Source organism: Artemia franciscana, chromosome 6 (assembly GCF_032884065.1).
Source record: "Artemia franciscana chromosome 6, ASM3288406v1, whole genome shotgun sequence".
Taxonomy (NCBI): Eukaryota; Metazoa; Arthropoda; class Branchiopoda; order Anostraca; family Artemiidae; genus Artemia; species Artemia franciscana.
The window spans coordinates 31426357-31444178 of NC_088868.1; the positions used below are offsets into that span (position 1 = coordinate 31426357).

The 17822-nt window shown below is 35.9% G+C and overlaps 1 protein-coding gene across 1 annotated transcript in view; it reads left to right on the forward strand.

The window, feature by feature from the left end:
* The window catches only part of LOC136028313 (DNA mismatch repair protein Msh6-like), a 29127-nt gene extending 12444 nt beyond the window's left edge, over positions 1-16683 (forward strand). Inside the window, exons 2-6 of the mRNA XM_065706077.1 lie at positions 2091-2208; positions 5349-5546; positions 6894-7071; positions 11211-11404; positions 15413-16683. Of these exons, the coding sequence (XP_065562149.1) occupies positions 2091-2208; positions 5349-5546; positions 6894-7071; positions 11211-11404; positions 15413-15649 (925 nt within the window). The 3' untranslated portion in view covers positions 15650-16683. The remainder of the gene's footprint in view (positions 1-2090; positions 2209-5348; positions 5547-6893; positions 7072-11210; positions 11405-15412) is intronic.
* The last annotated feature ends 1139 nt before the right edge of the window (positions 16684-17822 follow it).

The window sequence follows — 17822 nt, forward strand, 5'->3', positions numbered from 1 at the left end:
GTGCTCTGATACGAAATTGACTATTAACTCTGTTAAGTCGAAAATACTTAGACTGAACACGCTAAAGAGAGACTTCGTCCCCTCTGAAGCTCCTTTCCCTGTTGTGAGTGGGTGAAAATACTAGGTGTCATTTTCTCACGTGGTTGCACCTTTACTACCCATATTAATAGTGTGACCCATAAAGCAAACGCATTTCTGCAAACCCTTTCAAAAATGTGTCACTTCGGGTGCAACGCCCACAGTCTTCTACGGGCATACTTGTCCTTCGTACGCCTCATACTTGAATACGCCTGTCCCGTCTGGGGCCCCGTCAGTATTAAGAACCGCCTATCTAATGCAAGAACTGGAGTCAGTCCAAAAACGGGCAACCAGGATCATCCTGAGTAATAAAGACATTTCCTACCACGGTGCCCTGGCAACCCTTGAACTCCGAAGTTTGGAACTCCGTTTGGGTGACCTCATCGTAAGGATTGGCAAAATGCTGCTGTCTAACCCTGCTCACCGTGATATTTTACCACCAGAAGCCCTGACAATCAGCCATACGAGAGAGAAGCTAAAACTTGTGCCTGTGCGTGCTCAGACAAACCGCTACCGAACTCTTTCGTCCCTTTTTTTTTACTTCAGTATATAATAGTGCATAATATTATTCTCTCTCTCTCTCTCTCTCTCTCTCTCTCTCTCTCTCTCTCTCTCTCTCTCTCTCTCTCTCTCTCTCTCTCTCTCTCTCTCTCTCTCTCTCTCCCTTTCTCACTTTTTTCTATCTTTCTCTGGATGCCTTGACTCTCCCAGATAAGAAAACTCTTCAGTATCCCCATTCGGAATGTGTTGTAAAAATAATGATTGTCTATATGAAAAAGTTATATTTCATAAAAATGAGGCAGAAAATAATGTCTTTTTATATGCTAATTTTGACTCCAGACCAAACTGCTTATCATTAATTTTTAACTATTTCTAACAGTTCGTGGTAACGAACAGTAGTAAGGAGCGACACGGCTTTAGTAAGGAGTAAATTTACGAGCCTGAGAAAATTTGCCTTATTTTAGAAAATAGGGGGAAACGCCCCCTAAAAACCATACAATCTTAAAGAAAATCACACCATCAGATTCTTCGTATCAGAGAACCCTACTGTAGAATTTTCAAGTTCATATCTACAAAAATTTAGAATTTTGCATTTTTTGCCAGAAGACACATCGCGGATGTGTGTTTATTTGAGTTTTTTTTTTTTTTTTCAGGGGTGATCGTATCGACCCAGTGGCCCTAGAATGTTGCGAGAGGACTCATTCTAAGGGGAAGGGGAATCAAAAGTTCTAGTGCCTTTTTTGAGTGACCCATAAATTGGAGGGCACATAGTCCCCCTCCCACGCTCGTTTTTGTCAAAGTCACCAGATAAAAATTTACAGATTGCCAATTTGTTCAGCATAGTCGAAAAACCTAATAATTATGTCTTTTGGGTCAGAACTTAAATTTAAAAAAAAATTAATTGCAAGTAAGAGCGACATTAAAACTTAAAACGAACAGAAATTATTACGTATATGAAAGGAGTTGTCCCCTCCTCAACGCCTCGCTCTTTATGCTAAATTTTTTTTTATTGTTTTAAAAAGTAGAGTTGTGAGAAAGAGTCAAACTTTAGCGTAAAGAGCGGGGCATTGAGGAGGGGCAACCGTTTTCATATACGGAATAATTTTTGTTCGTATCAAGTTTTAAAGTCCTCATTATTGTCTCTTCTGTATTCGTTTCAAGTTTTAATGTCGCTCCTTACTTGCAGTTAAAAAAAAACTTGTTTTTTTTTATTTAATTGAATAAGTAGCTGCTCAAAGTTTCAGTATATTAACGATCAGGCACTTACGATGGGTTTTATTTTCTGACAAGGATTTCAAAGCCAAAAAAAAATATAAATTCTTTGTAAAAAAAAAAATGATTTTTTCGCCGTTTATGTTTAAAGCGCCTGTCGTTTGTGACTTATCTGTAAAAAATCAGAAATTACTGAGAAATTAATCAATCTTGGGGGCTGGAGGTGTTGTTCTAAATGCCGTCTTCTCTTGTACTCTTGCTTCCTGGTCCTTGTCAAACTTTATAATTTTCTTTTTCAGGCAACTCTGGGAAAGAGCGATTGGCTGTCTTTCAATCCTTGACTGTTTAATTTGCTTGTCTGTTTATTCATCGAGTGGAGATATGTGCAAGCCAATCTTTCTGGAATCTTCAGATAAGGTGAGTACACGTAATCAATTCAAATAAGGCCGCAGTAATAATAATTATCAAAATATTTAAATTAGTCTACGTATTTTCTCCAGCGGATGGGGCAACAATTTAAAAAAATAAATTTGTCTGTTAGAAAAGCGTTGCAATTTTAAATATATTTGGTGTTTTAGGGGGAGAAGTGAGTATAAATGTTTTGTTTATGAGCCCTAATCGAATTCTTTCTTGGTTCTGACCTAGCGGGCCAATGTGAAATTATCACAAATCTTCAAAAAGTTCGTCCTGCAAGAGCTGCTACCAAATTTTCGAAATATAGTTTTCAAAATACTCTGCGTAATTTTTTCCCTATGAAAAATACCAATATTTTCCACACGAATTTCAAAAATTTTAGAAAAAAAATCCATGTAAATTTCCTGTGCAATACTATTTCCCCCATGCAAATTTTTAAATATAATTTCAAAAAAAAAATTCACATATATCCAAAATAATACAGTATCTACTCCAATCTATAATAGAGGAGTGTAAAAAAATGTAAAGTTAGAGATAATAAAAGTAATTTGATAATTGCTACATAATAGGAAAAGATTATAAACTCCTGAAAAAAACATTAGAAGAAACATGACTAGTTTAGTTGGAAACATCAAAAACATCTGGATGGCCAGAAAACATACAAAATCAATGAAAGTCTTGACAGAATTTGATAAATAATCCAGATTCTAGGGGCTTTAATGTTTTATGTATGTATGCTGAATAGAAATATTTCTGTGTACCTGACAGAAAAACAAACATTGAAAAAAATTGGAGAACTTTACTAGATTTCAGCAAATTCTGCAAAAATGATTTCTAATAAAGCGAGTAAATAAGTAATACAGTATATTAGACAAATAATTTGTTGTATTCTCCTTTTATCTAGGACAAGGTGAAAAAATTCATCATAAGTGTAATATCGTATCATAGATAGCAATGTCGTCAAAGTCTTTTTAGATTCTAGAAACTATAGGTTCTGAATTCTAGAATTCTAGTAAAGGCTAAAGACTGTAGGGTTTTAGTTAACCCCTTTTAAACTATCTGGGAAGAATCTCTGGCACTTTTTAAGAAACTGAAGCACACCCAATAAGTAAAGTTAGGTTAATCCTAATGAAACATAACCTTTAGTTTATATATATAGATAATTTGGGTTGTATATTTGCACATTAGGGGGGAAGGGGGGTAAAGTATCTGGACAGCACCCCTACCATAACCGAAACTAACCCCCAACCCTCATAATATGCAAATATATATCCCAAATTATGTTTTTGTTCGATAGAGGGTACTTTTTTGGAGGGGGCTTTGAAAAAAAAAAAATACTAGACATCAAAAATGCGTTTATATGCATTTTTGATACGTTCGTATAAATAGGACAAAATTTCGGAGGGCGGTCAGAGCCAGTACAACCCCGCCTCCTCCTCCCCCCCGGGCACAGTTTATGCTTGTTCGTCTCTTCCTCAACATAACCTTTATTTATACAATAATCATTAGTTCTAGAGTGCCTGGGGTAACTGTTGTTTATGAAGACCAAGATGATTTACAGTTTTCTTTATATTCTCGTAAAAAGATTTTTGTATAATGGAAAAGATATTTTCTTTTACGAATTATAACTTGGACATTACAGTTTTTCTGTGTAGGGTAAAACTATTCAAAAAAATTAGCACTTGCCTGTGATTGTGGGGAAATGGGGACTCTTTCAATTGCCACTGTTATAGCATTTGTGTGAACCTTGTAAAATTAGTTACTTTATGCAAAGAATAGAGAAGTGAATATCATTGATGGAATATCATCCATTTATTGAAAATTAGAATATATAAATTGCTCAAATAACAAACTAATTCAAATAAATAAATTATCAAGAGTCCCTTATTTGAAGTCTAGAATATACAAAAAAAACTTTAGAGAATCACATAGGACCTATTGAACATTAGAATGTAAATAAGATCTGTGTGAAGTAGTATCAGATCCATTGAGAATTAAAATATGTGCAAAAATAATGATCCAAGGAATAACATTGGATTGATTGAAGATACAATATACAAAATAGAGTAAATCCTCTAGAGAATCATATAGAATTTATAAAATGTCTTTTAAGGAATAGCATCAGATTTATTGAAGATTAAAATATCTAAAAAAAAAAATGATCCAAACAGTAACATTGGATTTCTTGTAGATTAGGACATATAAAAAAATTATTTTGATTATCTATTCAGCGGAATATTACACTAGCTTGCAACATTTTTTAACAGATCTCTCAATGCTTTTATATGAATTTTCATTTTTCTCATTTGTTTTTGTTTGTTTTTATTTTCATGCTGAAAAAGAAAGTGTCAACAGATATGCTTTTTAACGTGGCAATATTTAGCTATTTGATTTGGATGGTCAGATATGTGTTGTGTTTCATATGTGTTTTCTATTTCTTGCAAACAAAGATTTAAAAAAGCTAATTTAGACTATAGAATTCAACTTCCTTCGTTACCAAATTAATTCTGCCTTCATTATTGACCTTGTAATTACCAGTTAAGTTTAGTTATTTCGATTATTTTGACTAAATAATTATTTTAATCATAAATAAATTATGAGCTAATTTGATATTTATTCATAATGAAATCACAGGCTAGTTTAATATAGTTTAGGTATATAGTGAGGAATTCAAGGCTGAAAATTCGCGACTAGTCGACCCCAGTCAAGTTGGAAGTGTAAAAATCGCGGATAGACTCACCAAAATATATGACTCGATAAAAATCGCGGATAGTATGACTCACCCCACGGCCCATGAGAAGAAAAAAAAATTGGAGAGACTTACGACGAAACCAGGGTAAATACGGAAATCAAGTCTACGTTAAGTCATAACTGATGTTGTATACATCTCTGTCCCTCTCTCTCTCTCTCTCTCTCTCTCTCTCTCTCTCTCTCTCTCTCTCTCTCTCTCTCTCTCTCTCTCTCTCTCTCTCTCTCTCTCTCTCTCTCTCTCTCTCTCTCTCTCTCTCTCTCTTCCTCTCCTTCTTCTTAATTTAAAATCTCTTTCAGACATTTTCTAGGAATCAGGGCCACTTTCCAGTTTACAACGCTAAGAATTGCAAAGGTTGGAAATATAATACTCTTAAAATGTTCTTTCATTTAAGCCCTATCTCTTTATCAAAGAAGGTAGACATCCGTGCCTGACTCAGACTGCTATGGGTGGTGACTTCATACCCAATTCCGTGACAGTTGGTGGAAAGAATGGATCTGGTTTCGACATAGTTCTGATAACTGGACCAAATATGGGGGGAAAGTCGACACTGATGCGACAAGTTGGATTGATCGCGCTTTTAGCACAATTAGTGAGTTGTCATACTTTTTCTCTTTTCCGAATGAGAAAACTAAAACGCTTGTAAATAGTGGTTTCAGTTTAATTTAAAATGTAATGTGAGTCTTGAATACCTTTAAAAAAAAATTCTTTTTTTTTCTTTCATAATTGAATTTGCGTACAAAAAGGAGACCGGACAACAAAAGTGTTTATTGTTTTAAAAAGTAGAGTTGTGAGAAAGAGTCAAATTTTTGCGTAAAGAGCGGGGCGTTGAAGAGGGGACAACCAATTTCATATACGGAATAATTTCTTTTCGTTTTAAGTTTTAATGTTGCTCCTTACTTGTAGTTAAAAAGCTTGTTTTTTTATTTGACAACTTTAAGAACAAAGGTTGTTTAAAGCCTATGTCTTTCCATTTTATTCTATATTTCCATTTTGTTGTATTTTATTTTATCTATCCGTTTTATCTACTTTTATATATTCGAATACTAAGACAAGCCTTGGGATTGAAGTATGTTTTCCAACCCTTCTTTATAGTGAGTGAATGTTTCGTAGAGACACGGAGTTAGAGACACTCTTGGAGACAATATCGAGGGGAGTGAAAAAATAGCCGTTAATAAAAAAAATTCGGAAGCAAAATTCAGGGGGACTCGATCTTGTTTTTAGTTATATTTAACACTGAAATTGACACTATGATCTCTGTTTAAAGAAATCATTCAGAGTGTACAGTGAAAGTGTTCGAAGAGATCTTAAAAAAAAAAATTTGTGCATTATCAGAAAAAAAACGGTAGCAATGGTAAAAAAGCTATAAAATTTACGCAAAAAATAATAATTTTAAAAACGTATGATTGATTTTACTCATGAAAGGAATATATCTGCCAAGTTATGTCAAAATTTGAAAACTGAAGCTCTGAAAAGTCAAACTGTTAAGAGTGTTAAGTAAAAATTAACTTTGAAGAAAAAAATTATATTAATTTCTGTTTATCTTTAATTAACATAGTTTTTTATTGACTAATAAAACGAAGACTTGTGAAGCCTTTCCGAAGTCTTTGGAAGTTTAATGGGATATATTTTAGAAAATTTTGTTGAAAAAAGTTGTTTTTTAGCATGTAGCGGTAGGAGGTAGTGGGGAGAACTCTACCTGAGACTAGTGTAAATGACTTGCACGAGGCAAAATTATATCTTAGTAATTTACCCTTTTTTGTAAATATTGCATTATTCATTTATTAACTATTTATTACCATTGTGTTTTATTATTGACTTACAATTTTTATTTTTAATTTTGTAAATATCCTACTATTTGAAAAATTGACAAAAATGAACAAAAAAATCAGTAAAATTTTCTAATTTATTTCTATTGCATTTCTAATTTATTTCTTAGGGATGTTATGTTCCTGCCGAAGCTTGCGAAATGACTCTTGTTGATCGACTCTTTACTCGTCTTGGTGCCACCGATAGGATATTTATGGGAGAAAGCACTTTCTTTGTAGAAATGAATGAAACTGCATCGATTCTCAAGCATTCAACCGTCCACTCCCTTATCTTAATGGATGAACTGGGTAAGAGTTTCTCTAATACCGCAATTTGTGCTCTCTGAATTTCTCGCCGATTTGGTGTCACCCACCCTCTCTCTTTAATCGTCATTATACCGCCTACTTAACCTCTCCTGCCGTTTTGATGTCACCCACTTTCGCTCTTTACTCGTCTGTGCACCACTTACTTAACCTCTCCAGTCGATTTTTTTTTTTGCCACCTAATTTTTCCGTTTATCTGTCTTTGCGTCACCTACTTAACTTCTCCAGTTGTTTTGGTTCTGTCCACTTTCCCTCTTTACTTGTTACTCTACAGCATACTGAACCTCTCCAGTCGTTTTGATGTCGCCCACCCTCCCTTTTTAATCGTCATTTTACCGCCTACTTAACCTCTCCTGTCGGGCTGATGTCACCCACTTTCACTCTTTAATCACCTTTGCATCACCTTCTTAACCTCTCGAATCGTTTTAGTGCCGCCCACTTTCTCTCTTTACGCGTCCTCGTACCACCTGCTTAACCTTTGCAGTCTTATTGGTGCCGCCCACTTTTCCTATTTACTAGTCTTTGTACCACCTACTTAACATCTCCAGTCGTTTTGCTGCCGCCCACTTTCCCTCTTTACTCGGCCTTTTCCGAATCGATCGTATCGGTACCACAACCTGGGTATCAAACAGTTCGTGGTAACGAACTGTAGTAAGGAGCGACCCGGCTCAATAGTAACTGAAACTCTAAAAAATGGAATTTTGATACCAATAGTTACATCAAAAAAATTGCATTTTAATGCTGATTTTAAACATATTACTTTCATCAAGATTAGTCTTACCTATCAAAAGTTACGAGCCTGAGAAAATTTGCCTCATTTTAGAAAATAGGGGAAAACACCCACTAAAAGTCATACAATCTTAACGAAAATCACACCATCAGATTCAGCGTATCAGAGAACCAAATTGTAGAAGTTTCAAGCTCCTATCTACAAAAATGTGGAATTTTGCATTTTTTGCCAGAAGACAAATGACGGATCCGTGTTTATTTGTTTTTTTTTGTTTGTTTTTTTCCCCAGGGGTGATCGTATTGACCCATTGGTCCTAGAATGCCGCGAGAGGGCTCATTCTAACGGAAATTAAAAGTTCTAGTGCCCTTTTTAAGTGACCAAAAAATTCAGGAGGGCACCTAGGCCCCCTCCCACGCTCATTTTTCCCCAAAGTCACCGGGTCAAAATTCTGAGATAGCCATTTTATTCACCATAGTCGAAAAACCTAATAACTATGTCTTTTGGGACGACTTACTCCCCCGCAGTCCCCGTGGGAGGGGTTGCAAGTTACAAACTTTGACCTGTGTTTACATATAGTAATGGTTACTGGGAAGTGTACGGATGTTTTCAGGGGGATTTTTTTGGTTTGGGAGGGAGAGTTGAGATGGGGGGGATTACGTGGGAGGATCTTTCCATGGAAAAACTTTTCATGGGGGAGGAGACTTTCAATGAAGGGGGCGCAGGATTTTTTAGCATTATTTAAAAAACAATAAAAAAATAAATATGAGAAGTTTTTTTCTACTGAAAGTGAGGAGCAGCATTAAAACTTAAAACGAGCAGAAATTATTGCGCACATGAGGGGTTTACCACCTCGTAGTACCACGCTCTTTACGCTAAAGTATTTTTAGTAATTTCAACTATTTATTCTACGGCCTTTGTGATTTAAGGGTCATTCTTCGGATTGACCTATTTGTAGGGGATGCCTGGGAAGGGCTTACTGAAGGGAACAGTGATTTTTTCAGTAGGACTTTTTGAATAACCAACTAAGACGGATACACCCGAAAAAAATTATCCATTACTAGAATCTAGGCAGTTCCACGTTTTAACTAGGCTGCAGTTTTCCAGGGGGCACCTAGTTAAATTGTTCCTGGTAACGAACAGCAATTAAGGAGTGACTCGGCCCAATAGCAACCGATACTCCGATACAATAGCAACCGAATTTTGGCATCAATTAATACATTTAAAGAGCTAGCGTTTTATGCTGATTCAAGAGTGAATGTCGGAATTATCGAGGCATTAGTCTGGTCTCTGTAGGTAGCAAATTACTGAGTAATATGATACTTTTTAGACTGAGACATGCTGTAGACAAAGTTTTAAGGGAAGAACAATGCGGTTTTAGAAAAGGTAGAGGATGTGTCGACCATGTTTTCACTCTTAGGTTAATAATTGAGAAGTCCCTTCGTTGTCAAACACCTTTGGTCCTTAGTTTTATCGATTATGAGCAAGCTTTCGATTCTGTTGATAGAACAGCGTTAACAAAGGTCTTATCGTTATATGGTATACCAGAAAAATACATTAAAGTGATTTGCGCTATGTACGAGAATAATACTGCTGCGGTTAAGGTAGGAAATGAGGTTAGCAACTGGTTTTGTATTAAATCAGGAGTTAAGCAGGGTTGTGTTCTATCCCCCTTTATATGGATCATTTTGATGGACTTCGTCTTAAGGAGCACAGGAAAGGCAATTGGAGACCATGGAATCAAATGGGGAGGAAGAAAGCTCCTGGACTTAGATTATGCTGATGATTTAAGCATATTAGATGAAAGTGTGAGCAAAATGAATGAATTTTTAGAGGTTTTACGAGTTCAGGGTGCTAAAATAGGCTTGAAAATTAATGTTAAGAAGACTAAGTCACTAAGGTTAGGAATAAGTGAAGATGAACAGGTGACCTTAGGTAACGAAAAGATTGATCAGGTTGGGAGCTTCAGTTACCTTTGGTAGTATTATTAGTAAAGATGGTGGGAGCAGTGAAGATGTTAAAAGTAGAATAGCTAAAGCTCAGGGTGTTTTTTCACAGTTAAAAAAAGTTTGGAAGAATAGAAAGATAAGCCTACAAACCAAGATTAGAATATTGGAAGCTACAGTGATGACAGTGGTCAAATATGGCTCTGAAGCATGGACACTCCGAAAAGCAGATGAAAATATACTAGATGTTTTCCAGAGAAATTGCCTACGGATTGTTCTGGGTACCCGGCTGACTGACCGTATTTCAAACAGTAGGTTGTACGAAAAGTGTGGTTCAATCCCGCTTTCTGGGGCTATAATGAAAGAAAGGTTGAGATGGCTAGGCCACGTTCTACGGATGAAGGATGACAGATTACCGAAGATTGTCCTTTTTGGCCAACCGTCTGGGGCTACACGGAAAGCAGGTCGTCCTTGTCTGGGTTGGGAGGATGTCATAAATAAGGATTTAAAGGAAATGGGAACTTCCTGGGAGGGTGTAAAGAGGGAGGCTTTAAATAGATTAGGTTGGAGGAGGAGCGTGCGTAGCTGTGTTGGCCTCAGGCGGCTTGGTGCTGCAGTAAGTTACTAGTAGTAGTAGTAGTAGTAAAATATATGAAATTCATAGGGTTTACTTTTACTCGTCAAAAGTGAAAGTTTGCCTGGCTTTCAAAAAGTTCAAGTAATCCTAAGGAAAATTGCAGAGTTAGATTCAGCATATAAGAGGACCTTACTGTTGAGGTTTCAAGTTCGTATCTAAAAAGAAACGTGGATTTTCTTTTTTTTTTGCCAGAAGAAAGATCGCGGATGTGTGTTTTTTTCTTGAGGTGGCCAAATCGAACCAATGGTCCAATAAGATCGAGGCACTATAAGTTTGATTTCGAACTGAAATCAAAACTTATAGTGCCTTGTTTAAGTGACCATAGTCACTATGCATATTTGCAGTCTCCCTTAATACAAAATAATTTTTGTTGATTTTAAGGTTTAATGTTGCTGCTTACTTTTAGTTGAAAATTTTTTTTTTAATTTAATTCGACACAGAAGTGAACTGAACATCCGCCCATTTTAAGACAGGTTTGATTGGACAGCGTGAAATATTGACGCGAAACATGAATGATGAACTTTTTTCCCTCCGCCTAGACATAAATAAACCAAATGATCCACCAATTAAGAGTTTTTCTTTTTCTTCATTTAGTTTTTCCAGGTGGGGATCCGAAGTGAAATTCGGCTCCTGTGAACCTGTCTTAATTATGTGAATGGACCTTATGACTGTTTTTGTCATATCATGACATCATGATGTAATGATATCACGTCACATTATTACGTCATATTTTTACCTATTTACAAACAAACAAATTTAGTATGTCAACCAGCTAAAGGCCCTTTGCTAACTAATTATTTTATTGGATTTTTAGGCCGTGGAACGGCAACTTATGATGGGACAGCCATTGCCTCTGCTGTTGTCAGTGAGTTGGTTCGTCTTGGTGCTCGCACTTTGTTTTCCACCCATTACCATACTCTGGTCGAAGAGTTCTCTCAAGAGCCCAAAGTGGGACTTGGCCATATGGCTTGCATGGTTGAAAATGAAAACGATGAAGATCCAACTCAGGTACGATTAATTATGAATTAATTTTTCCCTTTAATCTTGATTAAATTTGATATAATCAATCTAATTAATTTAATTAATAAGTTAATTATCAAAATTTAATTCTCCACTTCAATTAAGTAAATATATTTTTTAATTGAGTTAATTTGTCTTCTACATTTAATTAAATTAATGCAGTTTACCTACTTTAATTAATAAATTAAGCATTAACATTTAATTAACCAATTTGATTGAATAAATTTCTTTTTTCATTCAATTAATATTTATTCTACTTTTGGATTATACCTGTACTTTTGCTTTTATTTTGAACTTAAATTTGTGGATATACTTTTGGATTATCGCTTTATTTTTTTGTCAGAACATCTCGTTTTTTTCTGGATTCTCTTACTCATCCGCCTTTTAGAAAACAGGGTTGAAGAAAGAAACATCATTATAACTGGACCTTTTATCCAATCTTATAAAGTTAGGGCATCATATTTTTGTTGGTTTAGAATTACTGATGAACAGAACTCCTTCACTACTGATGAACAAAAATACTGGAATTCCAGAACTGATTTTGGAACTCTAGAATTACTGAGGGGCAGAACTCTAGAATTACCAAAACTCTAGTGCTAGTAAGGGGCAGAACTCTAGAATTATTAGAACTCTAGAACCAGCTATTCCCTTTGAGACAGATCTTTGAACACAGGGCAAAACACAAAAAACCGACAGTGTCTCTATTCATAGATTTTAAAACGGCTTTTGACTCTCTTTTAAGGGATGAAATCTGGAAGGCCATGACAGAGGATGGAGTGCCAGACAAGATAGTCAGACTCATTCAAGCATACTACCAACGTATGCGAGTCTAAATTTAGATTTCCAAATTCAAGAAGCTCTCCTCGATGTTTCAAACTGATTTAGGTGTCCAACAGGGATGTATATTTTCTCCCGTCTGATTTAACTTCGTAATCGACTGGATCATGACCAGAGTAATGACGACCTCTGGCGTTGAAATAAGTCCCAATTTTTTGATTACCGATCTAGACTACGCCGACGTTATTAGCTTGTTAGCTGATTCTCGTTTAGGAGCACAATCAATGCTATCAAAGGTAGCTGAAGAATCCTCTCTGGTGAGTCTGAATATAAGCACCTCAAAGACAAAAGTCATAGTATCTGGTATATCGTCTCAAGACCCCCCCCCCCAATCTTACTACAACATTTCCCCGTTGATGAGACACCTGAATTCAATTATCAAGGCTCTCTGTTAGACCCAATAGGAGGGCGGGCATCGGAAATTTAGTCGAGAATTGCTTCAGACCAGCTAAATCACTCTCTATGGAACCATAAAAAAATCCTTTTGAAGACAAGAATAAGGATATATCAAGCCCTTGATTGGTCTGTCCTACTAGATGGTGACATGGGTCTGAAAGCATCAGACATACAAGCCCTTAGCACATTCGACTACTCATGTCTAAGGAGAATCATTGGTATCAAGCTCTATGATCGAGTTAGCAATATAAACTCCGCAAAATTTGTCATCACCGTTATGATTTGACCACTATAATCAAACAAAGAAGGCTCTGATGGCTCGGCCATACACTTCGCCGACCACACCACACCTTGGTCAATAAAGCCCTCAAATGTACGCCTCTTTCGAGGTGAAAAAAAAAACTGACATGCAGGGCAGAGGAAAACGTGGCTCGAATTGACTGAGTCACTCACGTATGACCGAGCTCTTGGCTTACCACAATGACAAAGCTACTGAACGCTAGGGGAAGCTGAGATGCTTGAATCCTGCTACAAGTACAAGAAAGTAAGTAAGTTAAGCTTTTGACAATAAGTGAATCACTTTCTAAGCAGGGGGGTTATGAGTAGTTCCTATCTGTTTGAATATCTACTCCTATTTTGTAGTAGCATTTGATAACCTCATAGAAATACTATATTCTTTCTTTTTTTAATTCTGGTTATTTTTTTGTCAGTCGAATGCGTTTTTTAAATTCAAATTGAAGGTTTTTGTTTATATTTCTTTACATATACGTTATGCTATCTGTTTATGTATAATGTATTGTAAATGACTTTAAAACTATGGTACATATTTTCATTGTTATTCGGTTTAACCGTTGGTCCTAATTTGATCTAAAAATTGGAATCCACAAATTATTCAAACGAACAAGTCGATCAATTGCTTAATTTTGTGCCTAAGAACAGAAACTCGAAAAGAATGGTTCATCTTCCAGAAGAAAGATTGACATATTTTCTTTAAATTTTTTTTTAGAACACACTCGCTACACTAACCATTTGATACCATATCAATGAAGCTGGAAAAAATCGGAAAGTGTCTCGAAGAAAAAATAAGGAAAATCACAGCTAGTACAGAAAGAGAAAGCAATGTAAATAACAAGGGAATAATACGGGACTTGGAGCGAGATTGTCATATTCCGTTAAAACTAAAAATTGTCGAGGGAAGATTGTCATTTAACATGTTTTTTTTCAGATGTCACCAATGGCCTCTTTGGAGACTCAGTCAGACCCTCTGCTGCTTAACAAAAAACAATTGAATCAGCAAACAAAGTAATTAGGACTAATTAGGAATTTTAGGCGGTTTGTAAGTCGTGCACTCTTAGAATAACGCTTTCCTGTGTTTTCACCTTTTTTATATCCTTAATGCCTGTTAAATTAACTGAAAACCTGTAATCGACTGCAATCAAAGTTAAAAGAAAAACATAAAAATGAGCTTTTAGTTCTTTAATTTTTTTTTTCTATTCCGTTGTTTGCACAAAATAAACTTGAAAGCGAAACTATCCTGTGATTCTTTTTTTTCTCGTATTCTTGGAGAGAAAAGATTTTTTCTATGTCCCATCTTAGCTTTTAATCAGAGGGTGTTCTTAGAGGGGGGAGCAGAAGGGGCACCTTCTCTTGGAAAATTTTGAACAAATAATGTAACGGTTATAATCTTTTTGTAATTTTGATTTTTTTTTATTAGAATAGAATCAATTAAATAAAGTAGAAAAATCAGATGAAAATAACTGAAATCATTTGATTAAAACATAAATAATAATAATTAAAAATTTTAAATATAAATTGAATAATATATCATCAAATTATTAACAAGTGAAAATTTTGTGGGAGATAAGTGGGATGGTAGGGGGTCTAATCAAGATTTTGACCCGGCCGTAAGAGAGGCTAGCACCGCTGCTGTTTAATACATAGATTTGTTTTTGTGTTTTTTTTTCCTTTCTTTTTAAGGTTCTTTTTAATGTCGAAACTAGAAAGGGTCAAAATTTTAAATCGTTTTTTTCTCTAAATAAATTTTCGATGAATAGGACGTCTCACTATCACTCTCAATGTTGTTCTCTGCAAAGAGAGAATAACTCAAATCGAGTTGTGTTTTTCATTGTCGCTGGGGAAGGGACCTTTTTCATTTTAGTGTTTGCTTTTAAGGTATTTAAGGTGTTTGCTTAGTATTAGTTCGTTAAATGTTTTTTTTTGTTTGTTTTTTGTGTCGTTTTGGTTATTCTGAATTTTGCATTGAGGACGATTGAGCAGAGGTCTTGACTCAAATATTTCTATTGTTTTCCCTTTTCCATTTTCACTTTGTTCTGCTTTCTTGTTTTTTTCATGTTTTTTTTAATCACTTTTTTTTCTGATTAGGGAACTGTTACATTTATACCATTCTATTCCCGGTGCTTCTCCAAAACCTTATGGATTTAATGCAGTACGCTTGGCTTGTTTGAGTGATGACGCCATTTTTTCTCTCTTTTTAATCACTTTGTTCGTCTTTTAGGAAACAGTTACATTTTTATACCGGTTTGTTCCCTGTGCCTGCCCTAAATCTTATGTAGGACGACAGGCTGGGATTGACGATGTCATTCACGTCGTCATTTTTTAATCACGTTTTTTTTCTTTTAGAAAACAATTACATTTTTATACTGATTTGTTCCCGGTGCCTGCCCGAAATCTTATGTTGAACATAGGCTGGGAGTGACGATGTCATTCACTACGTCGTTTTTTTAATCACTTTTTTTCTTTTAGGAAACAATTACATTTTTATACCGATTTGTTCCCGGTGCCTGCCCGAAATCTTATGGGTTTAATGCAGCACGTTTGGCTGGTTTGAGCGATGACGTCATTCGCGAAGGTCACAAAGATGCAAAACAGTTTGAAAGGGAAGTTGCCCTTGCTAGAGCAGCACGAATTATTGCTACCTCAGAAGATGATGAAAAATTGGCTCAGGCAGTTAGATTGTTTTTGAGAATGAATGCTTGCTAGAAACAAATCGACGGCTATTACAGTTCCAAATTAAGAATTAAATTGTCATAACAAGGCTCCCTGTGGGTTTTCAATCAGGTCGAGAGTGGTGTTATTTAATTGGAATAGCCCAACCGATATTAAGAGATTTAAGTTTTTTTCTCTGCTTTACTTAATTTCACACTAAACCATCCACATGTATCGCAACTCCGTCGTAAAGTTGTTCTGATTATCTCTGTAGAGTTAGTGCCTTCATAACAATTATTTTATATTGTATTTGCAGTGTCATATTAGTTGACTTACACATTTTCTATTAATATTTTATTTACGAACAGTATCTTTATTATTTTCAAGTCATTTTGAAAGATTGCCCTCCGTCCCACCATCCCTGAGGCTGAAAAAATTATCAAAGCTATTTTATCCTCTACATTTTAATCTCGTTTATTCCACATCTTTAGTATTGTCTTTACAAGTAATCCGATGTCCCTTTTTGCTTATAAAATTGAGTAAATGAATCTCAAAACCAGAACTTTATTTGATGATTCTTAGGCTTTTCGTCTCTTTCTTTGTTCACGGTCCTAATTGAACCAAATATTATTTGCTACAGAGATTTGCGGGTGTTGGGGGGGGGGGTGTAACCCTGGAAAACTCATTTTTTAGGTTTTTACCCGTTAACACATCGAGAGCCTTCTGAGAATTCTTGCATTTAAACAGAGGTGGGTTGAGATTGAATTATATTAAATACGGTTATTTTAGTTGAAGGCGACATAGTTTCAGGTCTTAGCAAAGACCTATCCACCTCCCCCCCTCTCCCCACACACGCACGCACATAGAAGCGTTCAGTTCAGCCGAGATCAAAATTATATCAACCTAAAAAGAAGATTTTTATTTTATTATACCTCATATTTTCGACATCGTATAGGAATATACCTTTCATTGTGTCAGATGTTCTTTTTTTATTTTAGTATTTTGTGTTTGCTTAGCTCTGCTCTTATTTCATTCCATTTTAATTTTGCTGCATTTTAGCAGGCCGCTATTAAATGATGTTACATTTATATTTCCATTCTATTGTGCCATAATTAGGCTCTGCAGTTATTAATAAAATTAAAATTGGATTGCTATTTAGTAATTAAATTAAAATTAAGTTGCTATCGAGCCATGACTAATTGGAGAAAAGCCAAGACAGATAGTCTGAGTGAGAGGCAAAGCTGGCATAAGCCTTTCTCAGGATCAATATATTCTATGCTACGACATATTTTACGGCAAATATGTTTTTCCGAGAGCGCAGTCCTACTTAATTCTGTAATGGTTGTCCTAGTCTATGGTGTTGTATCGTGGCCCATCAAAGCAGCTCATGGGTGTGGTGTTGAGTTTATTAACCACCGTTGCCTGCGTTCAATTGTACGCTTCATTTTTTACTTTCATACTTCAAACGACAGTATCCGCCCAACATTCCATCAACATCGACAAATTATTGAGCGTCATCAAGCTCTGTCGGCTCCGCTGGCTTGGACACGTTTTGCATCGCCCCAACGAACGCCTCATTAAACAGATACTTCTCGTTGAACTCTTAACAACATGGCGTAGAAAAAAGGAAAGCAATTCATGGTCGCTCATTAGCCAAGTTCTAGTGCCCACTGGAAGTCTCCGTAAATTCGGTCTCGAAATGGGACAAGCAATGGCTAAAGTTCGCGAAGAATTGGCCTATGACCGGCAATCATGGGAGACCTTCATTCAGAAGCTTTGGTCGGATGCCGGGTGATGTGGAAACGCCTGTATCCGCTGCAAGATACAAGATACCTAGAAATGTGTTACTAACGAGTTAAGTCCCTATTCAATTCAGGTATCAATTAAAACTGATTGAGTTAAAAAGCGAATCTACTTCGGTGTTAAATCTATTATTACGTATTAACAAGAATCTACTTCGATGTTCGGGCTGTTACAGAAATTTAAGCTTGTCTTGTGACAGCGTTCTGGATAAGGCCCTGCCTAGACGCTCTTGGATCAATCGCATGGTGCTCAAGGAAGTAGCGCACTTTGTGATGCTCGGGGGGGCTGACCTCTTGTCACCTGGTGTACACCCCGGAACGCCACGTTTGCCGCATAGTTCTTACACGCTTGGTTTGGTCCATAAAATTCTTAGCACCGTTCCGCCACAAATGGTAAGCTCATTTTCTTCGTAATTCGGTATCAG